Source organism: Mesocricetus auratus, unplaced genomic scaffold (assembly GCF_017639785.1).
Source record: "Mesocricetus auratus isolate SY011 unplaced genomic scaffold, BCM_Maur_2.0 Super-Scaffold_100028, whole genome shotgun sequence".
NCBI classification, from domain to species: domain Eukaryota; kingdom Metazoa; phylum Chordata; class Mammalia; order Rodentia; family Cricetidae; genus Mesocricetus; species Mesocricetus auratus.
In genome coordinates this window covers 10,730,909-10,758,752 of record NW_024429209.1, presented here as the reverse complement: position 1 = coordinate 10,758,752, position 27,844 = coordinate 10,730,909, and the positions used below count along the sequence as shown (strand labels likewise).

General features: G+C 50.0%; 2 protein-coding genes and 1 long non-coding RNA gene across 4 annotated transcripts; 2 read left to right on the top strand and 1 right to left on the bottom strand.

The window, feature by feature from the left end:
- The first annotated feature begins 55 nt into the window (after positions 1-55).
- On the top strand, positions 56-9,993 carry LOC121134482. The gene is made up of 2 exons (XR_005871576.1): positions 56-180; positions 9,037-9,993. It is a non-coding gene; the product is annotated as an uncharacterized LOC121134482 (long non-coding RNA).
- On the bottom strand, positions 3,167-14,410 carry Rbpjl (recombination signal binding protein for immunoglobulin kappa J region like). Of its 2 annotated transcripts, XM_040732877.1 has the most exons (12): positions 14,192-14,410; positions 12,979-13,081; positions 11,719-11,844; positions 9,749-9,819; positions 9,454-9,569; positions 9,021-9,195; positions 7,312-7,449; positions 6,821-6,930; positions 6,421-6,573; positions 4,179-4,334; positions 3,875-3,978; positions 3,167-3,791 (listed from the first exon to the last, which is right to left on the bottom strand). In XM_040732877.1, the coding sequence occupies exons 1-12, from the start codon at positions 14,211-14,213 to the stop codon at positions 3,518-3,520; spliced, it is 1,548 nt and encodes a 515-aa protein (XP_040588811.1). In that variant the 5' UTR covers positions 14,214-14,410; the 3' UTR covers positions 3,167-3,517. The 2 variants fall into 2 exon arrangements, with proteins under 2 accessions (XP_040588811.1, XP_040588810.1); XM_040732876.1 differs by lacking the exons at positions 12,979-13,081; positions 14,192-14,410 and having other exon boundaries at positions 11,719-12,889.
- Positions 12,879-27,796, top strand: Matn4 (matrilin 4). The gene is made up of 11 exons (XM_040732875.1): positions 12,879-13,049; positions 15,360-15,473; positions 16,175-16,744; positions 17,703-17,825; positions 20,808-20,930; positions 21,031-21,153; positions 21,247-21,369; positions 24,334-24,747; positions 24,849-25,001; positions 27,305-27,412; positions 27,491-27,796. The coding sequence occupies exons 2-11, from the start codon at positions 15,395-15,397 to the stop codon at positions 27,547-27,549; spliced, it is 1,875 nt and encodes a 624-aa protein (XP_040588809.1). The 5' UTR covers positions 12,879-13,049; positions 15,360-15,394; the 3' UTR covers positions 27,550-27,796.
- Positions 27,797-27,844: the final 48 nt, after the last annotated feature.

The following is a 27,844-nucleotide window of genomic DNA, read 5'->3' as shown; positions in this document are numbered from 1 at the left end:
GCAGATATCATTCTGGTTTCACTTCCCATTCCCTTTTCCCCTGACATCTTCATGGTCTGCGCTCTCAGCCACCCACATCCTCCCTAGGGAAGGAAATGTCTGAGGATTGCATCATGCTGTTGTTTTAACTAATTTCTCTTTGTAGAAAATCGAATTCAACAGAAACAGAAGCAGCCCAAGGTCAGTCCTTAAATGGGAGACTATTTAGTCAGTGGTAGGACTTCAGCCATGGTGAGAGATGGGAAACTGGAATTTGGGGACCAGCCGTCTGTCTTATCCTCCCCTTTGGTCTGCATTCTCTCACTCTGTCCTACTGCCAACACACATTCCACCTGTAGCCCAGTGTCGGAGGACAGCAAGGAGAACCTCAGAGGCCAGGACTTTGTGTTAGGAGGGCAGGACTAAAATCCAGGACAGGCTGTGCCATTAGCCTGCTGTTGTGGGCTTAGAGTTTCCTCTCTTGTAGCTTCAGCTAATCCTTCTACACCAGAAGGTGTGCTGGGGCAGTGATTCCCAACTTCTTACTTCTTGTTAGAGTCATACAGGAGGTTTGACAACAATACAGACACCCAGTCCCATCTGCACAGGAATCTTAATCAGATTGATCTGTGCTATGGCCTGGAAAGATCTATCTATCTTTATCTCACTATCTCACTATCTCACTATCTCACTATCTCACTATCTCACTATCTCACTATCTATCTATCTATCTATCTATCTATCTATCTATCTATCTATCTATCCATCTATCTATCAATCATCTGTCTATCATCTATTATCTATCGTCTGTCTGTCTATCCATCTATCTATCTATCTATCTATCTATCTATCTATCTATCTATCTGAGACAGGGTTGCTTCATGTAGCCCTGGATAACCTAGAACTCACTCTGTAGACTAGGCTGACCTTAAACTCAGAGATCTGCCTGTCTCTGCCTCCAGAGTGTTGGGACTAAATGCATTTGCCACTAGGCCTTCTAAGGACAGCTAACTTACTAAGCTGAATCTAGTGAACTAAGTGGACCCACAAGTGGGTTTTAGAACTTTGTAAATTTCTTGGAGACATGTAGAACTGAGCGTGTAAACCTCTAGAGAACCCCAAAGACATGAAAAAAGATTATCTTGGGAGGATTCCGATCGCTTTTGGACAGCATTTATGTTTGTGAGGGGAACAGTGCCACCTGGTGGTTTTCCTTTGCACTTGCAAACCATTATCTGGCAATGCAATGCAGTTTCTTAATCAAGGAGCCCCAGTTTATTGTGCAAGGCATTGTGTTACAGAGAGATAAACAAATACATGATAATCTTATTTCCATATGAACATCACAGCCTAGAGGGGACAACCCAATACAGGAGGCAACTTGGTAGAATACAAGATAGAAGGCTGTGTCTAGGGCTGGTTTCACGAGTATGTGAAACTCTGAAATAGCTCTAGCCCTGAGCTACTGTTTCCCGTCTCCATCTTGAAATTACTGATAAGATCTGAATTTAGGGGGCTCATGGATTTTTGCTTTAAACTGGAGAACTGGGACTTCCTTTGGCATTTTCCTGCATCTGGAGGGCAGAGCTGTGGAGAGAGAGCAAAGGGGAGAGGCAGATTTTGTTGTGGAAGAAGCCATAGGGTCCTTAAGGCTTGATGGTGGGGTTGTCTGCTGGGGAAGAAGACAGAGATCCAGTGCTGTGAAGGCATGGGTAGGGAAGGCTTTTATGTCAGATGATGCAGACTCCAGTCCAGGAGTACCTCCACCATCTGCCCTGCGGCTAGAGCTCTGAGGTCAGACTCCTAGGTGGGGCATTGGTTATAAAACAGAGGACAGAGCTGCAGGCCTGGTCTTGGGCTCAGACTGGCTGTGGGACGCAGCAGAGAAAGCCCAGGGGGCAACTGAATGGCCCTGGAGCCCAGTTCCCCTCTTGGTACACTTTGGACTCTCCTTTGTTTCCTCCTTGTTTCAACGTCATCATGGGGACAGTGGTTGGGGATATAGCTCATTGAAAATGTGCCCTGCATTTCTTAGCCAGGATTCACTGCCAGAGGCCGCTTGGGCTCTGAGCAAACTTCTTCCTTGTCTTTCGAGGTGAATTTCACCTTGTCCATAGTGGATGACAGGAACCAGTGAAGACCAAGAAAAAAAGATCAGTAAGACTGTTTTTACAGGGTTTGTCAAAGATAGCTCTGGGTGTCTTAGAACTCACTTACTGTAGACCAGGCTGGCCTTGAACATACAGAGATCTGCTCGCCTCTGCCCCCCAAGGGCTGGGACTAAAGGCATGCGCCACCCCCACCACCGGCAATGGACACATCTTATTGCTGCTTTCTTTTGGGACTTTCTGAATTTAGGGGGTGGGGGAGCTTACAGGAAAAGAGAGCTCTTCCTCCAAGGGTTAAGGAAAGTTCCAGATCATTAGAGCTTTGAACCCACATTTCAGGTGAGATCTGGTGTGTTCAGGGGTGGTATGGCCAGAGACTGAGCCCATATTTCAAAGCAGTTCTCCCTACCAGGCAAGACCAGAGACTGGTGCCCTTTGTATCCATGTCTTTGGTTTTCACAGACCAAGCCAGCATCCTACCTTTTTCACATAAGCATGGAGTAGGCAGGGAAAGAGAAGGCTGTAGCTCTGGCTGTGGGCCCTATGCTCAGAGGCTCATTTCTCAATTCCATTATGTCTGTCTGCCTTGTCCTGGGAAAGTTTTGGTCTGAAGAGGCACTGTGATTGCCCGAGTCTGCAGTGTCTTCTTGTTTGGCATGGTGGTCTAACTAGTTGCTGGCTGCCAGTTATTCCCCAGGCTTAGGTTATCTGCTGCCTCGAACAGCATTTCTTCTCTGCAGAGATACACAGGTACCTATTCCCAGACTTAGACTTGGACAGAACCTGGGGAGCACCCAGCAGCACCCCAACCTCCCACTCCCTGCCACAGTGTGTTCTCCTTCACCTATACCTGGAATATAGCGGCCTTTATTCTCAGGCTGCTTCCTGTCGGCCCGAAGGAGAAGTGGCAGTGGGTACTGGAAAGAGGGCAAAAGTTATCTTCTGTCCTAGTCCACTGCCTGACCACTAATGTTCTGTGCCAGCGATCAAACCCAGGGAGGGTGCCATAGGGTGTGTAGCCAGGGGCTGATGCCTAGCTCTAAGAGGGACCCCAGATAGGATCAGCACCCAAGACATTCTAGCTGTACTTTGTGGTACTTGTTTTCAAGTGGGGACACAGATGTCTGAAAGGCAAATCCCTTAGGCTTGGATCCTCAGAGTCCGCCAAAGATGCAGGAAGGGCCAGAAAGAGACGAAGATGGAAGGGTAGATCTACGAGGTTACAAAAAACCAAGCTACATCCCACAAGGTGAAGACATTAGAACATCACTTATGATTGATAGCTCCGGTATGTCTGAGGACAGTGAGTGGCCTGAGGACAGGTGAGAGATTTCCCTCCCTCCTGCCCTTTCATAGCTAAGGGGCATGGAAGCCGAATGTATGCTCCCAAGGGACAGCTGCGAGTGGGTGTCAGTCGCAGGTGGCGGTGCCTAGCTGGGGCAGAAGAGGTGGAAGTTGGTACGCGTAAACTCGTGGTGGATGCTCTCGAGAAGCGCGTCTGCATCAGGGGCGGGCTCGTGCGAGTCCGGCGGCCGCGGCCGCGCGCTGTATTCCGGGGTGTAGGTGAAAGAGAAGGCGCTGGGGTAGAAGAGAGCATCTGCACGCAGCAGGCTCACCGGCACCGTGATGGGAGTGCGCAGCCAACGCCAGTCGCTGCCGAAGGCCGCCACGTCTGGCACCACGCACACCAAGGACCGCGGGCTCCTGCGGGTGGGGAATGGAGGATAGATTGACAAACATTCCAGCCTTTGATCCTTGTAGTCAAACTGCCCCTCCCCCACCGGTACCTGTACATGGTTTCTGCCTCCACGTCTCCAAACCACACCTTGAGCCCAGCGTGGAAATTCTCTCCGTGCAGCTCCAACGTGGCCACATCGCCTCCGCCACTCAGCTGGGGGCGGATAGGACCAGATGTAGGTGACTGGGGAATGTGTCTGTGTGCTAGTGTGAGTGAGTGAGTGTGTGTGTGTGTGTGTGTGTGTGTGTGTGTGTGTGTGTGTGTGTGTGTGTGTGTGAGCGTCCTGTCCTTTCTCCGGCAGTCTCCCGATTCCCAAAGCAGACAGGCTGGCTGCACACCAGCCGGCAGTTCACCTCTAGAGTGCTGATGAGGGGCACTGGAGTGACAGGTTCCCGAGTACAGGCCAGGCTGGTGCTGAAGGAAAACTCCACCGACTCGGTGCCAATGATGGTCCAGCAAGAGCTGTCGTTGAGCAGTGCCCTATTGGCCTCCTTGGGACAGAGGGAAGCCTGGCGGGAGATGGAAAGGATGGAACGGAAGCTCCCCTTCTAAGCTTTCTGCTTGTCTACCCCAGGGGCCTTGGGTGAGCCCCTCCCACTATATGGGGTATATGTTCAAACTCATTCTTTAAAAATAAATTCTTGCCAGGCGGTAGTGTTGCACACCTTTAATCCCAGCACTCGGAGGCAGAGGCAGGCGGATCTCTGTGAGTTCGAGGCCAGCCTGGTCTACAGAGCGAGTTCCAGGACAGGCTCCAAAGCAATACAGAGAAACTCTGTTTCAAAAAACAACAACAAACAACAACAACAACAACAAAAAACCCAAAACAAATCTTTTTATTTGTACTGTGTATTTATGTGTGTATAAACTCCTCCCCCACGCCTCCCTCCCTCCCTCCCTCTCTCTCTCTCCCTCCCCCCTCTGTCTGTCTGTCTGTCTGTCTGTGGGTGGAGGTTGGAGGAAACTATAACATATTTTCCTCATTTGCTTTTCACTTTCATTTTCTTTCTTGGTATTTGGGAACTGCACCTAGAACTCCACGCTTGCTTGGCAAACACTTTACCAGTGAGCTGTATCTCCACTCCTTTTACGCTTTGAGACAAGGTCTCACTAAATTGCTCAGGCTGGCCTTGAACTCACTGTAGCACAACAGGCTTTGAACTCTCTGCTCTTCTACCTCAGCCTCACAAATAGGATTATAGCCTTCATCACCATGCTCCCCTATCTTTGCAAAAAATAATTTTTGCTTATGTGCATGTGAGTGCCAGTGTGTGCAAGTGCCAGCAGAGGTCACAAGAGAGTGTCAGATCCCCTGGAACCGGACTTACAGGCAGTTGTGAGCCACCTGACCTAGGTGTGGGCACCAAACTTTTGCCCTCTGTAAGAGAAGCAAATGCAATTAATCACTAAGCTGCCTCTCCAGCCATATCCACCCTCTTTTAACACTGTAAAATCTTGTGCCTTAGCAAGGCCATGGTGGTACACACATTTAATCCCAGCACTTGGGAGGCAGAGGTAGTTGGATCTCTGAGTTTGAGGCCAGCCTGGTTTACAGAGCAAGTTCCGGGACAGCCAGGGATATACAGAAAAACCATGTCTTGAAAAACCAAACCAAACCAAACCAAACTCCACAAAAGACAAACACCAAAAATAAACTAATAAATAAAAATTAGTTGGGAGTAGTGGTGCATATGGCAGCATTTGATAGATGGAGGCAGGAGGATCATGAACTCAAGGTCAGCCTTTGCTGCTTAGAGAGTTCAAGGCCTTCTTAGGCCTCATGAATAGAACCTGTCTCAAACAAACACGAAAAACCAAGCATAATTCTAATACTGTCTCTAAGTGAATATTGTTCAATAATAATTACTGTTTTTTTTTTCCTTTAAAACAGGATTTCTCTGTGTGGTTCTAGCTGCCCTGGAACTCACTCTGTAGACCAGGCTGGTCTTGAACTCAGAGATCTCCTGCTTCTGCCTCTTGAGTGGTGAGATTACAGGCATGCATCACCTGACCGTAATGATTGTTTTCTATATTTTATGATTCTATCTACTTACTTTCCAGAATAATATTTTGGGAGAAATATTACTTAATAATTATTGTTTTCCATACTGTATGATTTTGTGCCTTGACATCTTATAACTTTGTTCAGTAATATTCAGTACTATCTCCTACTAAGATTTTACTCATATCCTAAAATTTTCCTTTTTATTTATGTATATGTATATGTGTGGTGTGTGACCTTCAAGGTCAGAAGAGGGTGTCAGATTCCCTAGAGTTGGAGTTACAAGTGGTGACCCAGCGTGTGGGTGCTGGGACTTGAACGTAGGTCCTCTGGCAGAGCAACAAGTTCTCCTAACTACTGAGCTATCATCCCTCCAGTTCATGTATTCTGCAATTTCATATCCCAACACCTAAAAGCCCTTGGGGAGGAGCATTGCTTACTAATAGTAATTACATTGTTTTTCCTCATTCTATGACTCTACTGTTTCATGGACAGTACTGTTGCCTCAGAAGCAGCAACCGTCGTGGCCAAGATCTTATATCCTACGGCCCTCTGTATTCTCCCTGGTATGCTCGGCAGCCCTTGCTGCTCACCTGGAATCGCACCACCTTCTCTGTGGCAAGGCATAAGTAGGTGCCACCCTCTCCTGAAGTGTCACCTGGAAACTGGAATGCGCACTTGTGCAGCTGGGATATGGGCTCGTCCACGTCAAGGAGGGCACACTGCTTGGCTACTTTGCGGATGATCTGCAGCAGAAGGGTGTCAGGAAGAGGGGTGGCGAGGTGCGAGGTCCCTACAGGCTGGCTGCTCTCCAGCCAGGCGGTTCTATTCTGATAGCCATGGGGTCACAGGCACACTCCCAGTAAGCACTTAGAGAGGGGGAGGTGTCTTCAGGTCTTCAGGCCTCACCCCCCCCCCCCAGCCTGCCCTCAGTGGCCACGCTGCTGTACTGATCTGTGGTTACCCGTGTGGATACAAAGTCCTTCCTCGTACCATAGGAGGCAGGGTGATGCCTGTGACTGTGCAGACAAGCTGTACCAGGGAGCCATAGCGGATGTAACCTTCCTGGGGTGGGAAGTCCCCTTGGGAACGGTGCTCATCAGCTGGAGATGAAAGACAGGGACAAAGGCTTCAGAACCTCTGCCCCAAACCCTACTTCTTCACCTGCTCTGGCTTCATGCCCACCGCAGCTGGCCATGAGGGGAAGAAGTGAAGATTTAAATTCTAACCCTGGAGAGGTAATCTGTAGTCATCCCTACAAAGGTGTGCTCCCTGGGCCAGCCACTTTACTGGCTTAAGGGGAAAGGGAATAGTCACTGGGGTCAGAATAGATTGGGTTAATCACTGACTCACTGGGTGCGGGTGGGGTGGGGGGCAAGTCTTTGTTCCCCAAGGCTCAGGTACACTTGTTTACCTTCCTGAAGTGTTGGTTAAATATGCTAATGCACATGGAGCACCCAGCCCACACCTGCTCGTGTGATTACCCAGGTGGAGTGTGAAGGCAGCCCACTGTCTTGCGCTGGCCACAAAGGCTCCATCTTCCACAGAGAGGTAGCGTGTGGACACTGTCTGGGAGCGCAGGCGGTTGAAAAGGGAGACCTTTGAGCCCGAGGAGATGCACACTGTGAGAGGAGTGGAATCAGTGCCCTGTCCTCATGTGGTCCCTCGGTCTGCCCAGATGATCTTCTGTCCTCTGTGACAGCCCGGCTACTAAGCCCACCGGCCGGGGCAAGTAGGGCATTAGCATTTCACAGCCGCTTAGCTAGGCTCCGCTCCTGCTCTCAGCTTGCCAGTTCCCTGGTACAACCGGACATCCTTCAGTTCAGTGAACTGAGTTCATCAAGTCACTTAACTTAGGACCTGCTTTGTGATAGGTACTGTGCTGGGTGCTGAGGGTGTGAATTGCCCCCCATCTCTCTCCCCCCCCGCTTTGCCCTGAAAGAGTTCATGGTCTGGAGAACATAAATATGAAATGCTAACACAATGTGGTAAAAGCTGAGTTAAGGAGGCCTCCTGGGGCCCAGAAGTATGAAGCAGGAGGGAGTTGCATTGACGGCCAGCAGCTAAGCAAAGACCACGCGGCATGAAAGAGAGGTGGAAGTTTTCTAGAGCTCACCGTGTCTTCTGCCCTGTGGCATATGCGCAGAGACCCAGCTTTATTTTCCCACTGGACTTAGACCAGTTGGGGATATGGCCCTGGGCAGGGTGCCTTCCTCTCTGCCCTTAATGCTGGACAGACTGTTGGCATGCATTCACACCTAGTCCAAATCACTTCCATTGAACTTATCATACAATAGTTCCTTCCTTCCTTCCTTCCTTCCCTTTCTTTCTTCCTCCTTCCCTTCCTCCTGTCTTTCCTCCTCCTTCCCTTCTTTTCTTCCTCCCTCCCTCCCTCCTTCTTCCCTTCCTTCCCTGTGTGTGTGTGTGTGTATGTATGTGTGTGTGTGTGTAAACCAGAGGTTTACTCCACGTACAGCCCTCCATAACTCTCCACTGGATTGACACAGGCTCTCACTAGATTGAGAGCTCTCCATTTTTCTAGAACTTTCCGGCCAGAGAGCCCTAGGAGGATCCGCCTGTCCCTACTTGCTCAGGGCAGGGGTCACCAGCACCTTCAGCCACATTCAGCTTTTATGGGGACCCAAACTTGGATTCTCATGCTTGTGTTGGAAGCACTTTGACCACAAGCCATCTCCCCATCCTTGACATTTCTAAATATACATAAAGCTCTGTTGATTCTCTTACTTCCGGCTAAGGGATTGGTCTGCCGAAGGCCAGGCAGCTAGCAAACTTCAGAACAGGGTTCAAACCAGACGGCCAGATTCTGCACTCTTAACCACCACACTGTGTCACCATGCTGTCTGCTCTTCCTGATTACCAACGGCCAACTAGACCACTCTTGGATCTGGGACACAACTTCCGTAAGGTCGTTTTTAACCCGCCCGTGTTTTGGCACCCAGCAGCAGCTTATGTCTGTTCTCAGTTCCCCACTGACACCTTCAAATCTGGTTCTCTCTCCTCTTCCTGTATCACGTGGGTGACTTTTCTCTTGGCCTTGGCCTGCCACTCACCCAGAATCCTCCCTTCTTTCTACTCAGACTCCACCGCTCACCCCCGACTCTACCCCTGCACCCTCCTCCCAATTTTATAGCTCCAGATTTGGATTGCACCCTCCCACCCCACCCTCTCTCACGGTCTGTGTTTTTCAGCGACTGCTTCTTCTGTGAGGGCTTGGAGATCACCTTGATGAGGCGACTATGGAAGGTACCCAGCTCTCGGCCTCCTCGCAGCACAAGCCGCAGCACTAGACGGAAGTGCTTCCTCTTGTCGGCGTCAGAGATGTACAGGGTCTTGGCACAACCAAATTCCTACGGGGCTCATGGGGATGGGACCCGTGTTATCTCAACTCTGCCGGCGCATGCGCCAACCTTCCGCAGTTATGACATCCATCTCATCAGAGATGACAAGAAGCCGTACTAGCTAGGTTCTGGATCAGACCCCCCCCCCCACACACACTCTGGTCTCCCCCCTAGTCTCTTGGCTTCTGGAGAGGAATCAGAGTCCTCCTTTGTAAAGAAGAGGCAGGGCTGGGGACAGGAATTGGATGCTCTGTCATGTAGTCTCACCCTTGAGTCCGGCTGTTCTTCGAAATTCAACTTCTGCGTCTCGGGAGCGCTGCCGGACGCACCGTCCAGTCCCATGTAGCCGCAGACGGTGGGCCCGGTCTCCGCAGACTGGTGGGCTAGAAAATGACCGGAATTAACCTTGAAAGGACTGGGGAGACTCAGGGGCCAGTCAAACTCAGCTCTTGCCGCCAGAGGGCGCAACGAGACTGCTCCTGCAAACGGCTGGATTCCCGGCCCAGCTGAATTAGTTGGTCCTTCCTTCCTGCAGAGAACAGCCCCTGTGTGTGCTTCTCACCTTGGTCTTGCACTGGCTTTACCCTCCAGCCTGGACCGGCGAGGTAGACACAGGGCGGAGGACAGAAGAACCTGGGAACACGCAGAGAGCTGGATATATCGTTTTCATTGTCTTGAAAGTGTCTCAAAGAGACATAAACCCAAGGACTGGTGATTTTCCCCTCCTCTCCTAGTTGAGTGAATCCTGCTAACACAGAACATTCTCTTGCTTATTAAAACCCCGTAAGTCCTGCCCACTCTTCAAAACATCTGGAATCCGATGGCTTCCTACCACCTGCACCTTGGTCCTACCTCTTGACTTCCCCACTCTTGGCCTTCCAACTATCTCTCCCCTGTTACTGCCCCTCTTTGAACTTTTTTTTTTTCACACAGCAATCAGATTATGTCTTAAATAACAGTTGGCTTGACAGATAAAATGCTTGCCAGGATCAACCTGACATCGTGAGTTCAAACCTCAGAACCCACCAAAAGGTTGAAGGAGAGAACCAACTATGCAACATTATCCTCTGATCTCCATGCGAGTTGTGGCATCCACACATACATGCAGTAACAACAAGAGCATTGAAAATAGCAGTCAAGGGGCAAGAGAGACAGAGGTTACGAGTGCTGGCTGCTCTTCCAGAGGTCCTGAGTTCAATACCCAGCACCCACATGGTGGCTCACAATCACCTGTAATGGGATCCTATGCCCTCTTCTAGTGTGTAGACAAAGCACCCATACACATAAAATAAGTAAATGAATCTTTTTCTTTGTTTTTTGACACAGGGTTTCTCTGTGTAGTTTTGGAGCCTGTCCTGGAACTTGCTCTGTAGACTAGGCTGACCTCGAATTCACCAAGATCCGCCTTCCTCTGCCTCCCAAGTGCTGGGATTAAAGATGTGCACCACCACCGACCAGCTAATAAATAATTCTTCAAAATCACAATTAAACTAAATCGGGTGTGGTGGCTCATGCCTGTAATCCTAATCCCAGCACTGGGCACTGGAGGGAATGAGGCCTGAGGCAGGAGAATTGCTGTGGATTCAAGTCAAGCTTGAGCTACAAAGTCAAAGTTTGTCTTTTTTTTTTTTTTTTTTTTTGGTTTTTATGAGACAGGGTTTCTCTGTGTTGTTTTGGAGGCTATGGGTCCAGCCTGGCCTCGAACTCACAGAGATCTGCCTGCCTCTGCCTCCCGAGTGCTGGGATTAAAGGCGTGCGCCACCACTGCCTGGCCAAAGTTTGTCTTATTCCCACAAAATGTAAAAAATAAAATAAATAATATTATTAGTAATGATAAAAATATGAGTCAAATTATAATACTGCCCTGTTAGAATCCTTGGTTTAAAATCCCAAGTCTTCATGTGACCTGGACATTTATCTTCTCCTGTTTATTTCCCATGGCACCCCCTCTCCTCCTCCTCCAGGCCTAGCTGTGCAGGCCTAGCAGCCTTGAGGTCCTTGTCTTTTCTGGCCCTTCTAGTTGGAACGCTTGCTGGAGATTCTTTCATGTCTGGTTCCACTTCAGTGTTGCTACCCCAGTTCTGATGTCACTTCCTAAAGAGCCCTTTGACCTCGTGGACCTTTCAAGCTAAGCTATCCCTTTGGGTTCTACCATGTGACCCTGCTGTCATCACAATCTGAAGTATGTAGTTTGCTGATTTGTGGGGAGGTAACTGCCTCTTCTGCACCTGGGTGAAGATGCTGGGCACTTAGTGCCTGGCAGTGACCACAGGGCCTGGTGTGTGACATTCGGTAAGGAAGGAGGGAATGGGGATGATGAGTGGGGATGTGGGGACCTGAGAGTCCCGGTGAAGTTCTGCTGTGGACCCTAGCCGGTGGCTACTGCTGGCTGAGGAACAGGACCCTGGTTGGCCAACAGCTGAGGTGTGAGCCTTGAGGCCTCTGTAAGATGCAAAAGCAGTTCAGTGGTGGCAGGTTAGCAGGGGTGCACAGGGCTGTGGAGACCTGGGAGTTGACATGCGGTCACCCTACCTCTTCTCATTTCCATAGGATTTCTGAGCCACCTTGGCATGCAGGATCCACACAGTCTGTTCACATCGTTGCTGCAGGCATGCACGCACCCCTTCCCTCAGGATGGCAGCGTGCTCTGGGGGTGACCTAGGAATGGGCATGGGCCAACCAGCCACAGGAAGGGGAGTCAAGGGTTGAGCGGGCACAAAGCCAAAGTAGGAACTGGGGTTGCTCTGCGTTCCCCGAGAGGTCTGGGGAAGAAATGTCAGGCAAGGGGGAGGACTTGGGCCAGGGGCCACATATCTGTGCTCCATGAAGCCTGCACAGAACTCACCAGGATCACCCAGGCGCTGCACCATGTGGGTGGCTTTCTGACTGGTGTAGTCTGAGGCCATAGCGGATGAGCTGCAGTTTAAAGCCCTACACTTGGTCTTCAGATGGAGGTGGGCTTTGTAGAAATAGTAATTAAGCCTTCACCCCAGGAGACAGCTTTTGCCAGCTCTAGATCTGGGGCACAGCCGCACTTCCAGCAGACAGACGGGTGCTCGTGTGAACGAAGCCCCAGGGCCATCAGAGTCTTTGAAGCCCAAACGGCACACCTGGCTTATTGCTACAGGGCCTTTCCTTTCTTCGAACACAGGGAATCAAGACATTGGCTTTGTAGGGTGAGCGAAGTCAGCTCTCTGGGGTCTGTTGCTTGTCAGCCTGAGAGTTTAGCAGGATGGGATTTCATAAGGCTTACACAACTAAATGGAGCATATAAATGAGCCCATGGTGGGAGATATTTGAGAAATTAGCAGGTTGGGCCCTGAAAAGAGCTAAGAACGCTGAGGCTGTCCTTTTGAGTCCCTTTACCCTATTAGCAGGACCGAATGCCGGCCTTTCATCACTCCTGGAAGGGACCGAGGAGGGCAAGAACCGGGCGCGTCCTCGGAAGCCCAGCCAGGCCAGGCAGGCGGCGGCCAGGACCGCTCCGCCTCTTGGGGCTCTCCTCTGGGAAGTGTCTCGTGTAGAATTCCAGAGCATTCCGGCTGCCGGGAGTGTCGCCGCCCGACTCCAGCTGTAGCCGAATTCCGGCCTGCCCGCAGCTCGCTCCTGCAGCCCCGAGAGTGGCAGGAGAAGGGGGGTGCTGCGCTTGCCGGGCCCGGGTGCTCAGAGGGAGAGCTCGCTCCCTGCCAGTGGGAGGGGTCGCAGCCCGCGCTCCCCCTCCCCACCCGCCCAACCCAGGTTAAATGCAGCTGCCGCCTCGCCTCGCTCTAGCTGTCTGGCTGCCCACGTTACCTGGTCCAACTCCCCAGGAGGCTTGGCCCGTCGCTCTGTAGCCGCGCCTCTGAGCTGTCCCGCAGGCTCAGGTGAGTCAAAGGGCCCGGGGGCACTGAGGGGTCTGCAGCGAAGAACCAGGAGGGGGACAGTACTTAACCGCCTACGTGCCCTCATCTAACCCGTAGTACCTTTTTCCGATGTGCCTCCAGCAAGGCAGACTAAACGCAGGCCCTCCTCCTCTAATCTCCTCCCTCTAGGTTCTGGCTCCTTCCCCAAGTGTCCATTCCCGGTCAGCTCTTGACCTCATAGACCTCCCCTTCCTTGGGAATGCACTTTCCCTACCCTAAGGGCATCGGAGGAGAAACCCCCTCCTCAACTGGGGGTCCAGTGTCACTCTAGTGGGCCACCACCACTTCAAAGCAAGCCTTGAGTGATGACTGCCTTTGCCTTCCCCGACCGACTTTCCTCTGGGGAATGGCAGGTTTGGAAAGTTGAAGTTGAGAGACAGAAGCTATTTTGACTTTCTAAGATTCCTGGGGTGCAGGTGAGGTGATAACCAAGTGCATGTTGACTTAGGCCAAGAGTAGGGACGGAAGTCAAGAGTCAACACGGAGTTGCAAAGGCCCCCGTGGACCTTCACGCAGATGTTAACTGCCTCGGCCATGGCCCACTCTGGAAAAGGCATCCCCTGCCTTCTATGTCCACCAGCAAGCAGCTGGCTCATCCTGCTCCCTCAGTCACCCTGCTAGAGGGATTTTTGTTCTTCTACCCCTCCTGGAATGTCAGAAGGGAGAAGAATCCCGGATGGGAAGGCAGGCTGGAGCCAGAGACACACACCGGCCTTGCTCAGAAAGGGCCCATTCAAGGAAAACGGGGGCGGGGCGGCGGTGGGTTAGGGGGCGCTGGCCTGCTCTGCCAAGAAACAGCGACTGAAAAATGGATAGAGCAGGCTCAGCGTGCCGGGTGGGGGTGGGGTAGGGAACGGAAGAAAGGCTTAGTGACTCCTAGGTGCCAGGCAACTAGGAGGCTCTGGAGGAAGAGAGGGGGGCCTAGGTTTAGCTCTGTGCCTGCAGCCTACCTGACAGCCTTATTGGGCCCCAAATTTTCCAATCGTACGGGGTGTGTTTGTGTGTCCTTGTGTCCGTGTCCGTGTGTGTGTGTCCGTGTGTGTACGTGTCCTTCGTCGTTCTCAGGGGACCTCGCTAGACTACACAGAAAAGTGAACACTCACCTGTTGTCCCCACGGGGTCCATGGCCGCTCGTCGAGGCCCCAGCCGCTCTCTCGCTGCTCTCTGAGCACGTCTAGTGCCGCTGTCTTCGGTACCCTCCACACATCTGTCCCCCGACCCTCGCACCGGATATATTTCGTCCAAGTCTTATCTTCAAGGTCCCGGGGCTCCTCAACCGCCTGTTTGCTCTGGGCAGGGACACCTGCCGGGCAGATGTGGGCTTCCCACGGCCGTAGAAGGCAGACCCGGCAGGCGCCCCCTGGCGGCCTCTCCTAAGAGCAGGAGGGTAACGAAGACGTCCAGGCGGTTCTTGTTCATGGCCCACTCCTGGGCTTACCACTAAGACCCTAGAACCCAAAAGGGCTGCACTTCTCAGGGGGTGGGGGAGCCGGCGGGGGATGGCTTCTCTCTGCAGAAGAAGAGAGTTTGGAGCGCCTTGACTGACTGACAGACGAGACAGACAGGAGTCTATCTCCGTGTAGCCACTTTCCTGCTACACGAGGTTGGCTAGCAGCATTGAGTATCTTTCTGAATAGGTACAACCAAGTCAACAACAGCCTTAAGTGCCAGAACTGGGTAGAGAGTTAATGCCACATCGGATGAACGTATTTAATGCTGTACTTTGTATTTAGAAAAGGCTTCTTTGGAGACCGGCAGGATGCTGCCAAAACTGACTACCGGAGTTCAGTACTATCTAAGCTTGGGACCTACACAATGGAAGGAGAGAGCCAACTTCAGCGAAGTGCCCCTTGACCTCCACACGTGTGTGTTGTAGCGTGTGCACGCACACACAATAAAAACATAAAACATCTTTTAAAAAAAGAGTTTATCCCCTTTTGAGGTTTATATGTTTTTGTCTACTCTATTTACTTTGTGTCCTGTAGTTCTGCAAAATGTCGTTTTCTGCTGTGAATTTCAGCAATCCCAAGGTGGTGACATTAAAAGAATTACCATAAACTCTTGTTTTGAGACAGGGTCTCACCACGTAACCCTGGCTGGCCTGGAATTGACTATGTTGACCAGACTGGCCTCGAACCCACAGAGATCTTGCCTGTTTCTGCCTCCTGGGTGTGCAGCCATGCCTGGCAAGACATTTTGAACAAACACAGAAACAAAGTGCACATCCCCGAAGTAAGAGAAAGGTCAAAACTGTTGCTTTATTACCTTCAGGCTGCGACACTTTGGTGCTCCATCCTACAGGCATCATGAGGGGCTGTCTTTTCTGGCCACTGCCTCTGTTGCTGCTCTTCCTCCAGCCCTGGGAAATCCAGCTGCAGTCTGCAGGTGAGCGGAGGCCCAGCCCTCACCACGGGAGGAAGGGAGCAGAAACAGCTCCTTTATCCACCTCCAGCCAGCATTGCTGGAGAAAGAAAAGCAAGGGCTTTGGAACATTGTGGGCTGGATTTGGGCTTCCCACATCACCTCTTGTGTGGTTTCCTTACCTGCAGTATGTGGCATGGTTTTAGGTTCATGCAGAACTGATCATTTGGTGTTGAATTTTATTGAAGCATATTGAAAACCTGGAAAAATCAGGAGATTCCACATAAAAACCCCTATCTGAGAATTTTCTTGGGAAAAAAAACCCTGAAAGGACCTGCTAAACATCTAGCCCACTTGGGTATACGACAATATGTTGCTGGGACAACCCACGTTAGCAGGGATACCGCGGCTTGTGGTGTCATAGGCATAATCGAACCACTTCATTCATTTATAATATCTGACCAGTTCACGTACGCATTGGAGATTGGAACATCTCTTTGCCCACTCAGAACAGTCTCCAGAGCTAGCTGTATGCAGGGAACTTGTGCGATTTCTTGGGTGGGGACCCCCCCTCCCCACCCCTAAAGGATGGATGAGTGGCTGTATCCAAGGTGTGTTTGTTAGGCTAATATGCTGGGCGCTGTTTCATTGGATAACAGAGTCTGGCTTTTCCTGAGATATCAGCTTTAGTTGACCCGAGAGAGTCCTTTCCCATCTCCCTGCAGGTCCTAGGTGCTATACTGGGCCCCTGGATTTGGTGTTCGTGATTGATAGCTCCCGCAGCGTGCGCCCCTTCGAGTTCGAGACCATGCGGCAGTTTCTAGTGGGCCTCCTCCGTAGCCTGGATGTGGGGTTGAACGCCACGCGTGTTGGCGTGATCCAGTATTCCAGTCAAGTGCAGAGCGTGTTTCCCCTGGGCGCCTTCTCACGTCGCGAGGACATGGAGCGCGCCATCCGCGCCGTAGTGCCTCTAGCGCAGGGCACCATGACCGGGCTGGCCATCCAGTATGCCATGAACGTGGCCTTCAGTGAGGCCGAAGGCGCGCGCCCACTGGAGGAGCGAGTGCCGCGGGTCTTGGTCATCGTGACCGACGGGAGACCTCAAGACCGAGTGGCCGAAGTGGCCGCGCAGGCGCGCGCCCGCGGCATTGAGATCTACGCGGTGGGGGTGCAGCGAGCCGATGTGGGCTCTCTAAGAGCCATGGCTTCGCCACCACTGGACCAGCACGTCTTCTTGGTGGAATCCTTCGATCTCATCCAGGAGTTTGGTCTGCAGTTTCAGGGCCGGCTGTGCGGTGAGTTAGAGTGGCTATATTCTAGTTTTGCATCGTTACAGACAATCCCTCTCTGTCGCGTGGCGGAAGGGCTTTACTCCGCCTCCCAGATACAGTAGCGCATTCTGCCTGTAGAGTGGTGTATCACAATCCAGGCTTGGTCCCTCAACATTCAGCAGTCAGTCCTGCTGGATCAGGGACTAGCTTTGCTTCGTGTGTCACAAGCTAAATGTCAAACTTCAACACCAAATGTCTTTAAAACAATCACAGCTGAGCAGTGGTGGTGCACACCTTTAATCCCAGCACTTGGAAGGCAGAGGCAGGTGGATCTCTGTGAGTTTGAGGCCAGCCTGGTCTATAGAGAGGGTTCCAGGGCAGTCAAGTCACAAACAATCACAAACCCTTAAAATCGAGACTATTGTCATGCTCCGCCCACCCGATTATGGTTCCTCCCACTCTAAGTACCCCCTCCCCGCCCCCGCGTTTACAAAGGCTATGAAAGCTCTCTTAGTCACTTTTGTGGTGTGGGGGAGGACGATGACGACAAGATTCCTTGTAACCTGGACTGGCCTTGAAATCTATTTGCAGCTGAGACTGACCTTGAATTCCTGATCCTCCTAAATCCACCTCCCAAGCGTTGAGACTTCAGGCATGCTCCTCTGCACTGCCTTTGTACTCACACGCCGAGCTACCCCCTCTACCGTTTAATGCCTTTTCATCTTTCTGCTCGGGCCCCACCTCTGTATGGTCCTGTTCTAGCTCCACCCCCTTTTCAGGGCGGTGCCCTTTTCTAAGACCATCCCATTCTTCCCCTAACCCTCTCACCTGGACTGGCCCCCACAAAGATCCGAATTCGCATCCTGCCTAAGTCCGTACTGGGGTATTCGCTTCAGACCCTACCCCTACCCTCCACCGAGCCCTCTCCTTGGACACTTCTGCTCCTCTGTTCTCTGCTGATTGTCTCCTTGTGTGTCCTCAGGGAAGGACCTGTGTGCTGAGTGGGGACATGGCTGCCAACACCAGTGTGTCAATGCTCCGGGAACCTTCTACTGCATCTGCAACTCTGGCTACAAGCTAGCCCCAGATAATAAGAACTGTCTGGGTGAGCACTGCCCCATCCTGCAGTCTCTCTGCTCTGAACCTTCCTGGGCTTCCCAGCGTCACAACACGATTTTGGAAGTAGAAGCACACCCCTTCACCTTACAAACCATAGAAAGAGGGAGTATTACTTGCGGCCACACAAGTCTTTGGTGGATCAGAGCTAGGGATCTTGACCCCTCCCCCAGTTAAATGTGGTTTTTGTACCTTTTCTCCTCCGTTCGGCACAATTTACTACCTGGTTTCAATCCACCTCCCTGACTTGCTTCTTGTGTCTCCTCCCAGACCCTCCCTTCCGGTTTCTGTTACTCAGACACCATTGGGGTATCTTCAGCTAGGTGGCCCTTTCCAGTCTCACCCTGAATGTTCTTTGTTCTTACCTCTGTACCTCAGCTCTCTCTGTGGTGCCTCCTCTATGTAAATCTTTTTTTTTTAACTTTAATATTCTGAAAAGCTACGATGTGAGATGCCTTGCTTAGATGGCTGGGGTTTTCTTTTTGGTGAGTATATGGCTTTAAAGACATATATGAGTATATGGGTTTTTCTTTTTGGTGACCATATTTTGGTGAGTATATCCCTGTGACTGTGCTTTCTATCACAGAGTGCCAATTATATCAGAGCCTGAGTCAGGAGCTTCCATACACTCATAGCAACTAGTTCTGTAGTTCTAGCTTCACAATCTGGAAAAAGAGGTTATGTGATCCAAATAACGCAGGTACCACCTGGGTCTTCTTGTGTTTAAATACTTGAAAAAGCTGCGGGGGGGGGGGGGTTGGAGAGACAGATGGACGCTCAGTGGTTAAGAGCACTTGTTACACATGAAGACTGAAACTTGGATCTCAGCGCTCATGAGCCTCACAGGCATCTGGCAAAGGCCTATAACTCCAGCTCTGAGGTGGGCGGAGACAGGAAGATCCCTGGGGCTTGTGGTTTGCAGCATAGCCAAGAAGACAGGAGCTCCAGGTCCAGTGAGAGACACTGCCTCAAAGGAACAGGCGGAAAGCTGGAGAGTGATGAGGAAGACACCCAATACCTGTTCTGATCCAAGTGCACATACAGTTGTGCACACCAGTACACTCACACACACACACACACACACACACACACACACACACTCTCTCTCTCTCTCTCTCTCTCTCTCTCTCACACAAACTTAAAAGGGTTCGATATGCACCTCTATTTGACTACTGTGGATATTCATTTCTCAAGGGATCTGGAAAACGCATTCAGGCAGCTATGTCTTGCCTGGGTTTCTGTTCACTTCCTCCCTTCTCCTCTCCTCCCCCTTCCCTCTCCCCTCCCCCTCCCCTCCCCTCCTGTCTTCTTCTGTTTCCCCCACCTTTCCCTTTTCTTTCTTGTTGTGAGTCTCATGCTGGCCTCAAATTCATGGTCATCCTGCCTTAACCTTCAGAGTACAGAGATACCTGATATGCTCCACCGTATCTCCCCTTGTTGCATTCTTTTTACTTATGATCTTTTCTCAAATTTTTAGTCCCTAGTGGCCACCTTGTTACAGTCTTTGGTTTACACATGTGTACATAGAAGGCTATGCTTTCATATGTATGTGTACATGTGTTCATTTTGTTAAAGGTGAGGTGGGCAGGGATATGAGTAATGTAGAAGACAAACCTACAAAGAAAAATATTACTTGTAGTTGAGACAGGACGCCCTTGTTCCTGGAAGCCCCCGATTATCCCACTACAGGGATTTTCCCAGTTACTATCTTTAGCCCACAGAGCTGGGAAACTTCATCCTATCTGTGCCGCACCCCCCCTCCACTGTGGTCCCTTTTCCAGGAATCCCAAATTGTCACAACTTTCCCCAGTTCAGATCTAGGCCATCTTTGCATATCCAAACTATGAAAGTAACCCGGCCAGCAACAGGTCTCCCTCCCGCCTCTTCAGAAGGAAGTAGTAAACTGCAGCCTTTTTTCCTACCGCGTTTCCATTTTGCAGCGAGGGAAGAGCTCGGATAGGTGAAGCTGCTGCTGCCTACACTGGGCTGTGAGCCTCTGAGCTTGTGGAGGATGGGACTCTCCTCCACATGACAGACTCAGCAGCGGACCCTTTGGCTCTCGGATGTGTCCAAGGTTTAAGTTAGAGATGTCACCTGACCCTGTAGAAAGAAGACTACAAATGTCTGGGTAGCACGACAGATTAATTAATTATGACCTTTGGGGTAGAGGCAAGGCATCAGTGTTAGCATTTTTTTTAATTAAAAAAAATTGGTGCATGCATGTGTATGCAAATGCCTGTGGAGGTCAGAGGTCAATGCCAGGTATCTTCCTCTACCACTCCCCACCTCATTATTACTGAACAATTTTTGATTATTTTCAGTGTGAGTGCAGGTGTGTGTATGTCACAGTGTGCATGAGGAGGTCAGAGGACAACTCCGATGAATTCTTTTCCTTCACCTTTAAGTGGGTTCAACTCAGGTCATAGGCTTGTGAGGCAAATGTTATGTTACCCATGAAGACATTTCCTGGAACTTTTATTCATTCATTTATTTATTTGTTTGTTTTTTTTTCATTTTTTTTCAAGACAGGGTTTCTCTGTGGAGCCATGGCTGTTCTAGAACTCTCTCTCTCTGTAGACCAGGTTGTCTTCAAACTTACAGAGCTCTGCCTGTCTCTGCCCGCTGAGTGCTGGGGTTAAAGGCATGTGCCAGCACTACCCAGCTTTACTTTATTATTTTTGGGGGGGGGACAAGACTTCCCACTGACCTAGGGCTCCCAAGTGTAGTTAGCCAGTGGTCTCTGGAGACCTGCCTGTCTCTCCATCTCAGGACTAGGGTATCAGCCACCACATTCAGCTTTTATACAGATGTTAGCGATCCAAACGCGGATGCTTGTACGGCAGACACTTTACAGACCGAGCCGTCTCCATGGTCCTCAGTCCCAGGTTTTGTTAAAGAGGTCCTCAGAGGGTTGTGTGACTATGCTGTGAAATACATCCCTGAACAAAGGTTGACTCCATCTTCTTCCCAGCCATAGACCTCTGTGCTGAAGGAACCCACGGCTGTGAACACCTCTGTGTCAATTCCCTGGACTCTTATTTCTGTCGTTGTCGAGCTGGCTTTGCACTCCAGCAGGACCAGAAGAGCTGCAGGGGTTAGTAAGCCCTGCTCACACAACCCTGTGAGTATCCTAGGCTGAGGCTCCTCAGGGCTGTACCCAAAAGTGATGTCTCGCTATTTCTTCCTCCCTTCAGCCATTGACTACTGCAGCTTTGGAAACCACAGCTGCCAGCATGAGTGTGTGAGCACCCTAGTGGGGCCCCAGTGTCGCTGCAGAGAGGGTCACGACCTGCTGCCTGATGGGAGGAGCTGTCGGGGTGAGCAGGTGTCTCTCATGTTTGTAGGGAATAGTAAGAGATTGTAGGTGCTTGGGTCTAACCTGACTAGTCCTTCTTGGTGTCTCCTTCAAGTCAGGGATTTCTGCAATGGCGTGGATCATGGCTGCGAGTTCCAGTGTGTGAGTGAGGGTCTTTCCTTCCGCTGCCTGTGCCCTGAGGGGAGGCGACTTCAGGCTGATGGCAAGAGCTGTGACCGTGAGTTCTAGGCAGAGGGTCTGCTCCTTCCCCATTGCCCACATTCTGAACTACCTCTGTGTCCTTGTTATGGCCCCAAAGATGTGGTGTGGGCGCCCGTCTTCTGGGGGATGTGCTTGTGTCCAGCTGCTGCTCCAACCAGTCCTCTCCCCTGCTGCCTCCGCTGATTTCAAAATCTGTATCTAATCATATTCCTCCTTCACTCAAAACCCTTTTGTGGCTCACCAGTGTCTACAAAATAAAGATCAAATGCCTTTTCCTTGAGTTTTTCCAGTGCTGGGCGCAACCACATTAATGGATAACAAAACCAAATTAGTGGGTTACAATCAGCTCTTAAGGGAAAGAAGAGAAAATAGTTTCCCGAGTTTAGGAAAGCAAGTATTGCTTCATGAAGCGGAAGTTTAGTTACACATAGGAATGTGAAATGCACCATGACATATTATTATTATCATTTTTTTTTGTTGTGGGCTGAGGTCAGTTTCGAAACTGTCACTTAAGTTCATCACAATCTAGCTTTAGGCCATCTCTTGCCACACTTGAACATTTTAGTCACACTGACCTGTCCCTTCCCGAAAGTGTCATGAACTTCCCAGTTCCCATTCCTTTGTTCGTGCTTCTATCAACCTTCTAGAATGTCCTTTCTTGTCTTGTCTTGGCAAATGCTTAGTTACTGTTCAAGACTGTCTTAGTCCACTCAGGTTGCTATGTCACAGAGCTGTTGTGTGCTACTGCAATGGAAGTGTTCAAAGCTGGGCAATTTATGAAGAATAGAGCTTATGTGACTCCCCGGCCCCCCAGTCTGTAGATCTGAGAGCACAGACTCAGCATCTCCGTGGTGGTGATGGCCACGTGACTCGAGCCCTTGAGAGTGAAGAGCATGTGTGCACAGGAATCAAATACAGGAGGTGGCTGTCCTTTGTAACTATTCACAGGCAGGGTCATTAATCTAGTCTCCTGAGACCCACTCCATCCTTTGATATAGGCATTGATTTCTTCCTAGGGCAATGCTCCATGACCTAATTATCTCCCAGAAGGCCTGTTATGGTTTGGATATAAAGCGCTCCTTCTCAAGGCTCATGTATCAAAGGCTTGGTCCTTAATGCAAAAAATGTTCAGAGCCTGGGCTTCTTGGAAATGACTGGATCGCAAGGGTTTTACCTTTATTAATTGATCAATCTAAGCATAGATTAAATATGGGAGTATATTTTTTGTGCTGTTGTGAGGTAAAACTGTAGAAGATGGGTCCCAGCTGGGAGAAGTGGGTCACTGGGTGTGTCTTTTGAGAGCCTTCCTTCCTTCCTTTTTTTTGAGACAGGGTTTCATATAGCATAAGCTGGCCACGTACTATTATGTAACTGATAGTGACCTTGAACTTCCTAATCCCCCTGCCTCCAAGTGTTAGGGATCTAATTTAGGACTTGGTACAGGCTAGGCCACAACTCTACCAACTGAGCTACATCCTCAGCTCCTGAAGAGACGGATTTAGATGTGTATTCCAGACTGGCCTTGAACTCAGTAAGTTCCAAAGGTTGGTCTCAAACTCACAGAAATCCTATCTCAGTCTCCGAAGTGCTGAGATTACAGGCAGGCGTGTGCCACCGTGTCCTGTTTGAAGAGTGCTTTGCTCTCGCTTCTTCCTGGCTGTCTCTGTTCTCTTTTATAATAAAAGGTGCTGCTTTCTTTCACCATTCTCTTGCTCTCATGATATTCGGTGTCACCCCAGGTCAAGAGCAATGGAGTCAGACAATCATAGGCTGAGCTCTCTGAAGCTAAACAAATCCTTTTGCCCTAAGTTACTTATGTCAGGTATCTTGTCACAGCGATGGAAAGTTGGCTACCATAAGACCCTATGGGTCTTAATCAACTCTCCATCCATGTCACTGGGGACATGGATTCTTGGGCACAAATCATATCTAAACCACGACAGTGTCTTCAATGTTTTTCGCTCAGCTCTGGGAAGGCTAAGAGCAAGATGCTGGCAGATATGGTGTCCTGTGAGGCTCTGCTTCCTGGCTCATGAGTGATAGTTCTGTCTGTGTTCTCCTTTGATGGAAGGATAGAAGAAGCAGGCTTTCTAGAAACTGTTATAAGGGACCTTAACTCCATTCGTAAAGGCTCGACCCTCAGTCTGTCTAATCCCAGTTTGCTTCCAAAGATGGTCCCATTAGGAGAAAGGATTCTGGTATAAGAGTTTTGAATTACATGGCTATTCAATCCAAATCAAAACCCAAATTGAACCTCACCACCTCTACTCAACCACTCCAGGTGAAATGATTTGTTTCCCTGGGCTCCCTTATGCCCACTCATAGTACACTTGCCTTAACTGTTGGGAATGTCAAACCTGCCTTGTTACATTCTGTCCTGATCTCCTGGATCAGGATTATGTTTTCCTTGTTGTTGAACACCCTTCTGGTACTTCCAAATCTCCTGGTTCAGAGCAGCAGTTTGTGGTTTAGCTAATCCTGGCTTCCAGTCTTGTCTCTGCCACTACTAGCTACTGAAGCTAATCACTTTATTCTTCAGAATCCCAGTTTTATAGAGAATGGGGATACCATTCAAGGAGAAAACATATAAAGTGCATGTTTCAGTATGTGACACATGATTAAACATCAGTAAGTGGTGTGTCTATCATTGTTATTAATATTGATATAATGCTTAGAATTGCGACAGATATGTACTAGGTCATCAATGGGTGATAGCTATGGTGCTATTGCTTCTGTTGGCTATTTTAAAAAAGATGCTTTTTAAACAGAGCAGTTGGTTAGTGCTGAGCACTTAACCATCAAAGGCTATCATAAAAAAAGGATGGTGTAGCCATGATAGTAGTGATTGAGCACACACAGGCAAGACACATAATTGGTGTTTGTTATATAGTAAATGCTGGCGATGAGTAACTAGATGAGTACCAGCTCTGTTGGTCAAGGACCTGACCCCTCTCCTCCATCCAAGCCTTTTCCTTTTCAGGGTGCCGAGAGGGCCACGTGGATCTTGTTCTCCTGGTGGATGGCTCCAAGAGTGTGCGTCCACAGAACTTCGAGCTGGTGAAGCGCTTTGTGAACCAGATCGTGGACTTCCTGGATGTGTCCCCCGAGGGCACACGCATCGGGCTGGTGCAGTTCTCCAGTCGGGTGCGCACCGAGTTCCCTCTGGGCCGCTATGGCACTGCCGCTGAGGTGAAGCAGGCAGTCCTGGCTGTGGAGTACATGGAGCGTGGAACCATGACTGGACTAGCACTGCGCCACATGGTGGAACACAGCTTCTCAGAGGCACAGGGCGCACGGCCTCGTGACCTCAACGTGCCTCGTGTGGGCTTGGTGTTCACTGACGGCCGCTCTCAGGATGACATTTCAGTGTGGGCAGCTCGAGCCAAAGAGGAAGGTAGGTTCAGCAAGGGATGGGCGTGGGTGGGGTTGGAGTGGAGGCCGGGAAGCAGTTTCCTCGAGGCTTGGAGCTCTCTCTTGAGTGCCTGGGACCTATAGGTATCGTCATGTATGCTGTGGGCGTGGGCAAGGCCGTGGAGGAAGAGCTGCGTGAGATCGCATCCGAACCATCGGAGCTCCATGTGTCCTACTCGCCGGACTTTAGCACCATGACTCATCTACTGGAGAACCTCAAAGGCAGCATTTGCCCAGGTGAGCGCATCTCTCCCGGGCTTCTGTCCTTTCGCTGCCTTGCCTCCGATAGATGCCCAGTCCTCAGCTCTTTGCACACCCTTCGGCAGTGACAGCTCTCTATGCAGAGCTGGTTACTCGAAGCCTGGACCAGCGCGGGCCTGTCTCCTTACTGTAGCTTGTCAGAAATGTAGCCCCTAGACAATGAATCAGACCCAGCGCTTTGGGTGCACATCAGAGTCAAGGAAGCGCTGAATTTGTCGTTCAAATGAGTAGTGTTTGGAATAGTTTGAGAAAAACTATCATTTTATTTATTTACTTTATTGTATTCTATGTACGTCTTTTGTCTGTATGTATGTCTGTGTGCCACATACGTGCTTGGTGCATGTGGAGGCCAGAAGTGGGGTCAGATCCCCTGGGACTGGAGTTACACATACTTGTGAACCACCATGTGGCTTTTGGGCATTGAACCCAGGTCCTCTGGAAGATCAGCCAGCACTCTTAATCACTGAGCCACCTCTCCAGCCCCCAGAGAAAAAAATTTAAAAAACAAGCCAAATTTAGCATTAAGTTATGTGTAACTATAACCCCCCAACTTATTGGAATTCAACTTTACGGACTTGGCAAAGTGACTGGGGTTTGACACAGTGGCTTGTGCTTTCTGGGGGACATAAACTATAAATGCAATCATTCCAATGCATCTGGTCGTGGTTGGGGGAAACGGACCTGTAGAGATAGGTCAGCAGGGCTGCGCCCAGAGCAGAGAGTCTGTAGTTGAATGTGCTCAACTCCCAACTCTAATGATGAACTAAGGTATTTTGGAAGCACTGGGCCTTAGGGCCCTTCCTGTCCTGACTCTGCCATCTACAGTGGACTTTGGATAAGTCCCTCCTCCCTACCATCCTCTCTTCTATAGGACGGAGGAGGCTCAAGTTACCTCCAGCTTTATGTTTCCCAGGAAAGTTGGGGGTCCTCTGGTTAAGGCTCTTGACTGGCTTGCTGTACCAAGCCTAGGCAATCCTCTTCCTTCTGTAACCCTCTGTCTCTACAATTCTGAAGTCAGAGGTGATCCTTTTGGGAGTGTTATTGAGACCATCAAGTAATATTTGGCAAGTAGTTTGCCAAGTATGGGAGTTTGCTTGACTCCTAATGGCAACTTTGTATGGAGGCAGAGTGCCAAGAACCATGCCAACGACTTTATTACCTGTAATATTAAAAACGGGGTCTGGTGAGATGGCACAGCAGGTAAAAGCCATTGCCATGCAAGCCTGATGACCCGAGTTCGGTCCTGGAACACATTCACAAAAAGCCAGATGTGATGGCTCACCTCTGTATCCAGCACCCCCACAGTAAAATAGGCAGGGGATCTCTGGTAAGGTTCACCATTATGTTGTATACTGTTAAGAAAACACAGGCAACCACATTTAACTGTACTCCACTCTCAGATGTAGACATGCATGTGGAGATAAACCAGGATCCGTAATTTAAAAATAAGATACTATTTTCTTCGCAATCAACAAAATCACATATTGCTGGACTTCACCCCCTAGGCCTGGGATAGGGTTGGATAATTTGTCTTTATGACGTATTTCTAGGCTATGCTTATCTGCTAGTCCACAGACCACATTTTGAGGAATGCTGGTTTGATTAAAATATACAATACAGGGTTGAATTGTCCCTGCATTGTTTTAAGATATCGTGTCAATATGGTATACAGTTGCTACATGTGTATGATGAAATACAACTGATTGCAATAAAACGAAATAAAAACTGAGTTTTTCAGTTGCGCCAGCCACATTTCAAGCTCCAAATAGGTGGCTTGTGGCTAACTGAATCGGGCCGACAGATATAGAACACTTCCGTTGTTTGATATGTATCATTTGGAGAGTGTTTGTCACTCTGGATTCTTTCTAACCAAAGTGAAATCCATGGACTTGATTATCAACATGTTTTAGGAGCTTACTGGAAATGCAGATCCTCGTTCTGAATCAGAATCGTGATTCTAGAAAGCTCTGTGGTTAACCAGCATCAAGGTTTCAGAATTTCTGCTGCAAGTGTGCACACAGACACAAATCGTCTAATTCTCACAGCCCCAGTGGATAGCTTTTCTCACTGTATCCATTCTACAGATGCAGGAATTGAGGCTTAGAGGCGTTGAGTTTTCCCCGGGACTTCTGAGCTCCTTGGCTGGGACTCAAGCCAGGTCTAAATCCAAAGACTGTTCATATTCAACCGTCAACTCGGTAATGGTGTATAAGAAGGCCACAGTACAATGGGCTTCTTTTGGCTCCTCATTTCCTTTACTTTTGGTGTTCTGCTTGCAGAGGAGGGCATCAGCGCTGGGACAGAGCTTCGGAGTCCCTGCGAATGCGAAAGCCTCGTGGAATTCCAGGGCCGCACGCTGGGGGCGCTCGAGAGCTTGACACAGAACCATATCCTTTGGGGTTGGAGGCACGGGCTGCAGGGCAGGTGAAAGAATCTCTGAGCCCAAATCTTCTTTAACTGCTCACTGGCCCAGCTGACAGAGCGCTTGGAGGAGCTGGAGAACCAGCTGGCTAGCCGGAAGTGAAGGTCGCGTGCGGTCTGAGCACCTGTGCCCCTTGGCATGGACCGTCCGGGAGGGGGCGCTGGCGGACCCCCAGCGCTGCCTTTGAGCTGGCCTCGCTTGGACCAGAAGACAGATTTGAGGGGCGAGGGGATTGGGAGGTGCTGGTGGGGAAGACACGGTACACTCGCACGCCATAGCTGCGTGCTGCGCCCAGTTCTTTGTTGGATTTCTGTTTTGTTTTCCTAAAAAAAAAAAAAAAAAAAGGCTACACCGGTTTCCACTGGGTTGGTTTGTGGCTATTGCTGTGCCGCCAGGG

Excerpts from the sequence above, each read along its gene's own strand:
- Rbpjl (XM_040732876.1), bottom strand. The coding sequence starts at position 12,092 with ATGGCCTCAGACTACACCAGTCAGAAAGCCACCCACATGGTGCAGCGC. Across the intron at positions 9,820-11,718 it reads TCCTATGGAAATGAGAAGAG|GTTCTTCTGTCCTCCGCCCT; the intron begins GTAGGGTGACCG and ends GCGTGTTCCCAG. Across the intron at positions 9,570-9,748 it reads AAAGCCAGTGCAAGACCAAG|CCCACCAGTCTGCGGAGACC; the intron begins GTGAGAAGCACA and ends GTCATTTTCTAG.
- Matn4 (XM_040732875.1), top strand. The coding sequence starts at position 15,395 with ATGAGGGGCTGTCTTTTCTGGCCACTGCCTCTGTTGCTGCTCTTCCTC. Across the intron at positions 21,154-21,246 it reads TGATGGGAGGAGCTGTCGGG|TCAGGGATTTCTGCAATGGC; the intron begins GTGAGCAGGTGT and ends GTCTCCTTCAAG. Across the intron at positions 21,370-24,333 it reads TGATGGCAAGAGCTGTGACC|GGTGCCGAGAGGGCCACGTG; the intron begins GTGAGTTCTAGG and ends TTTCCTTTTCAG.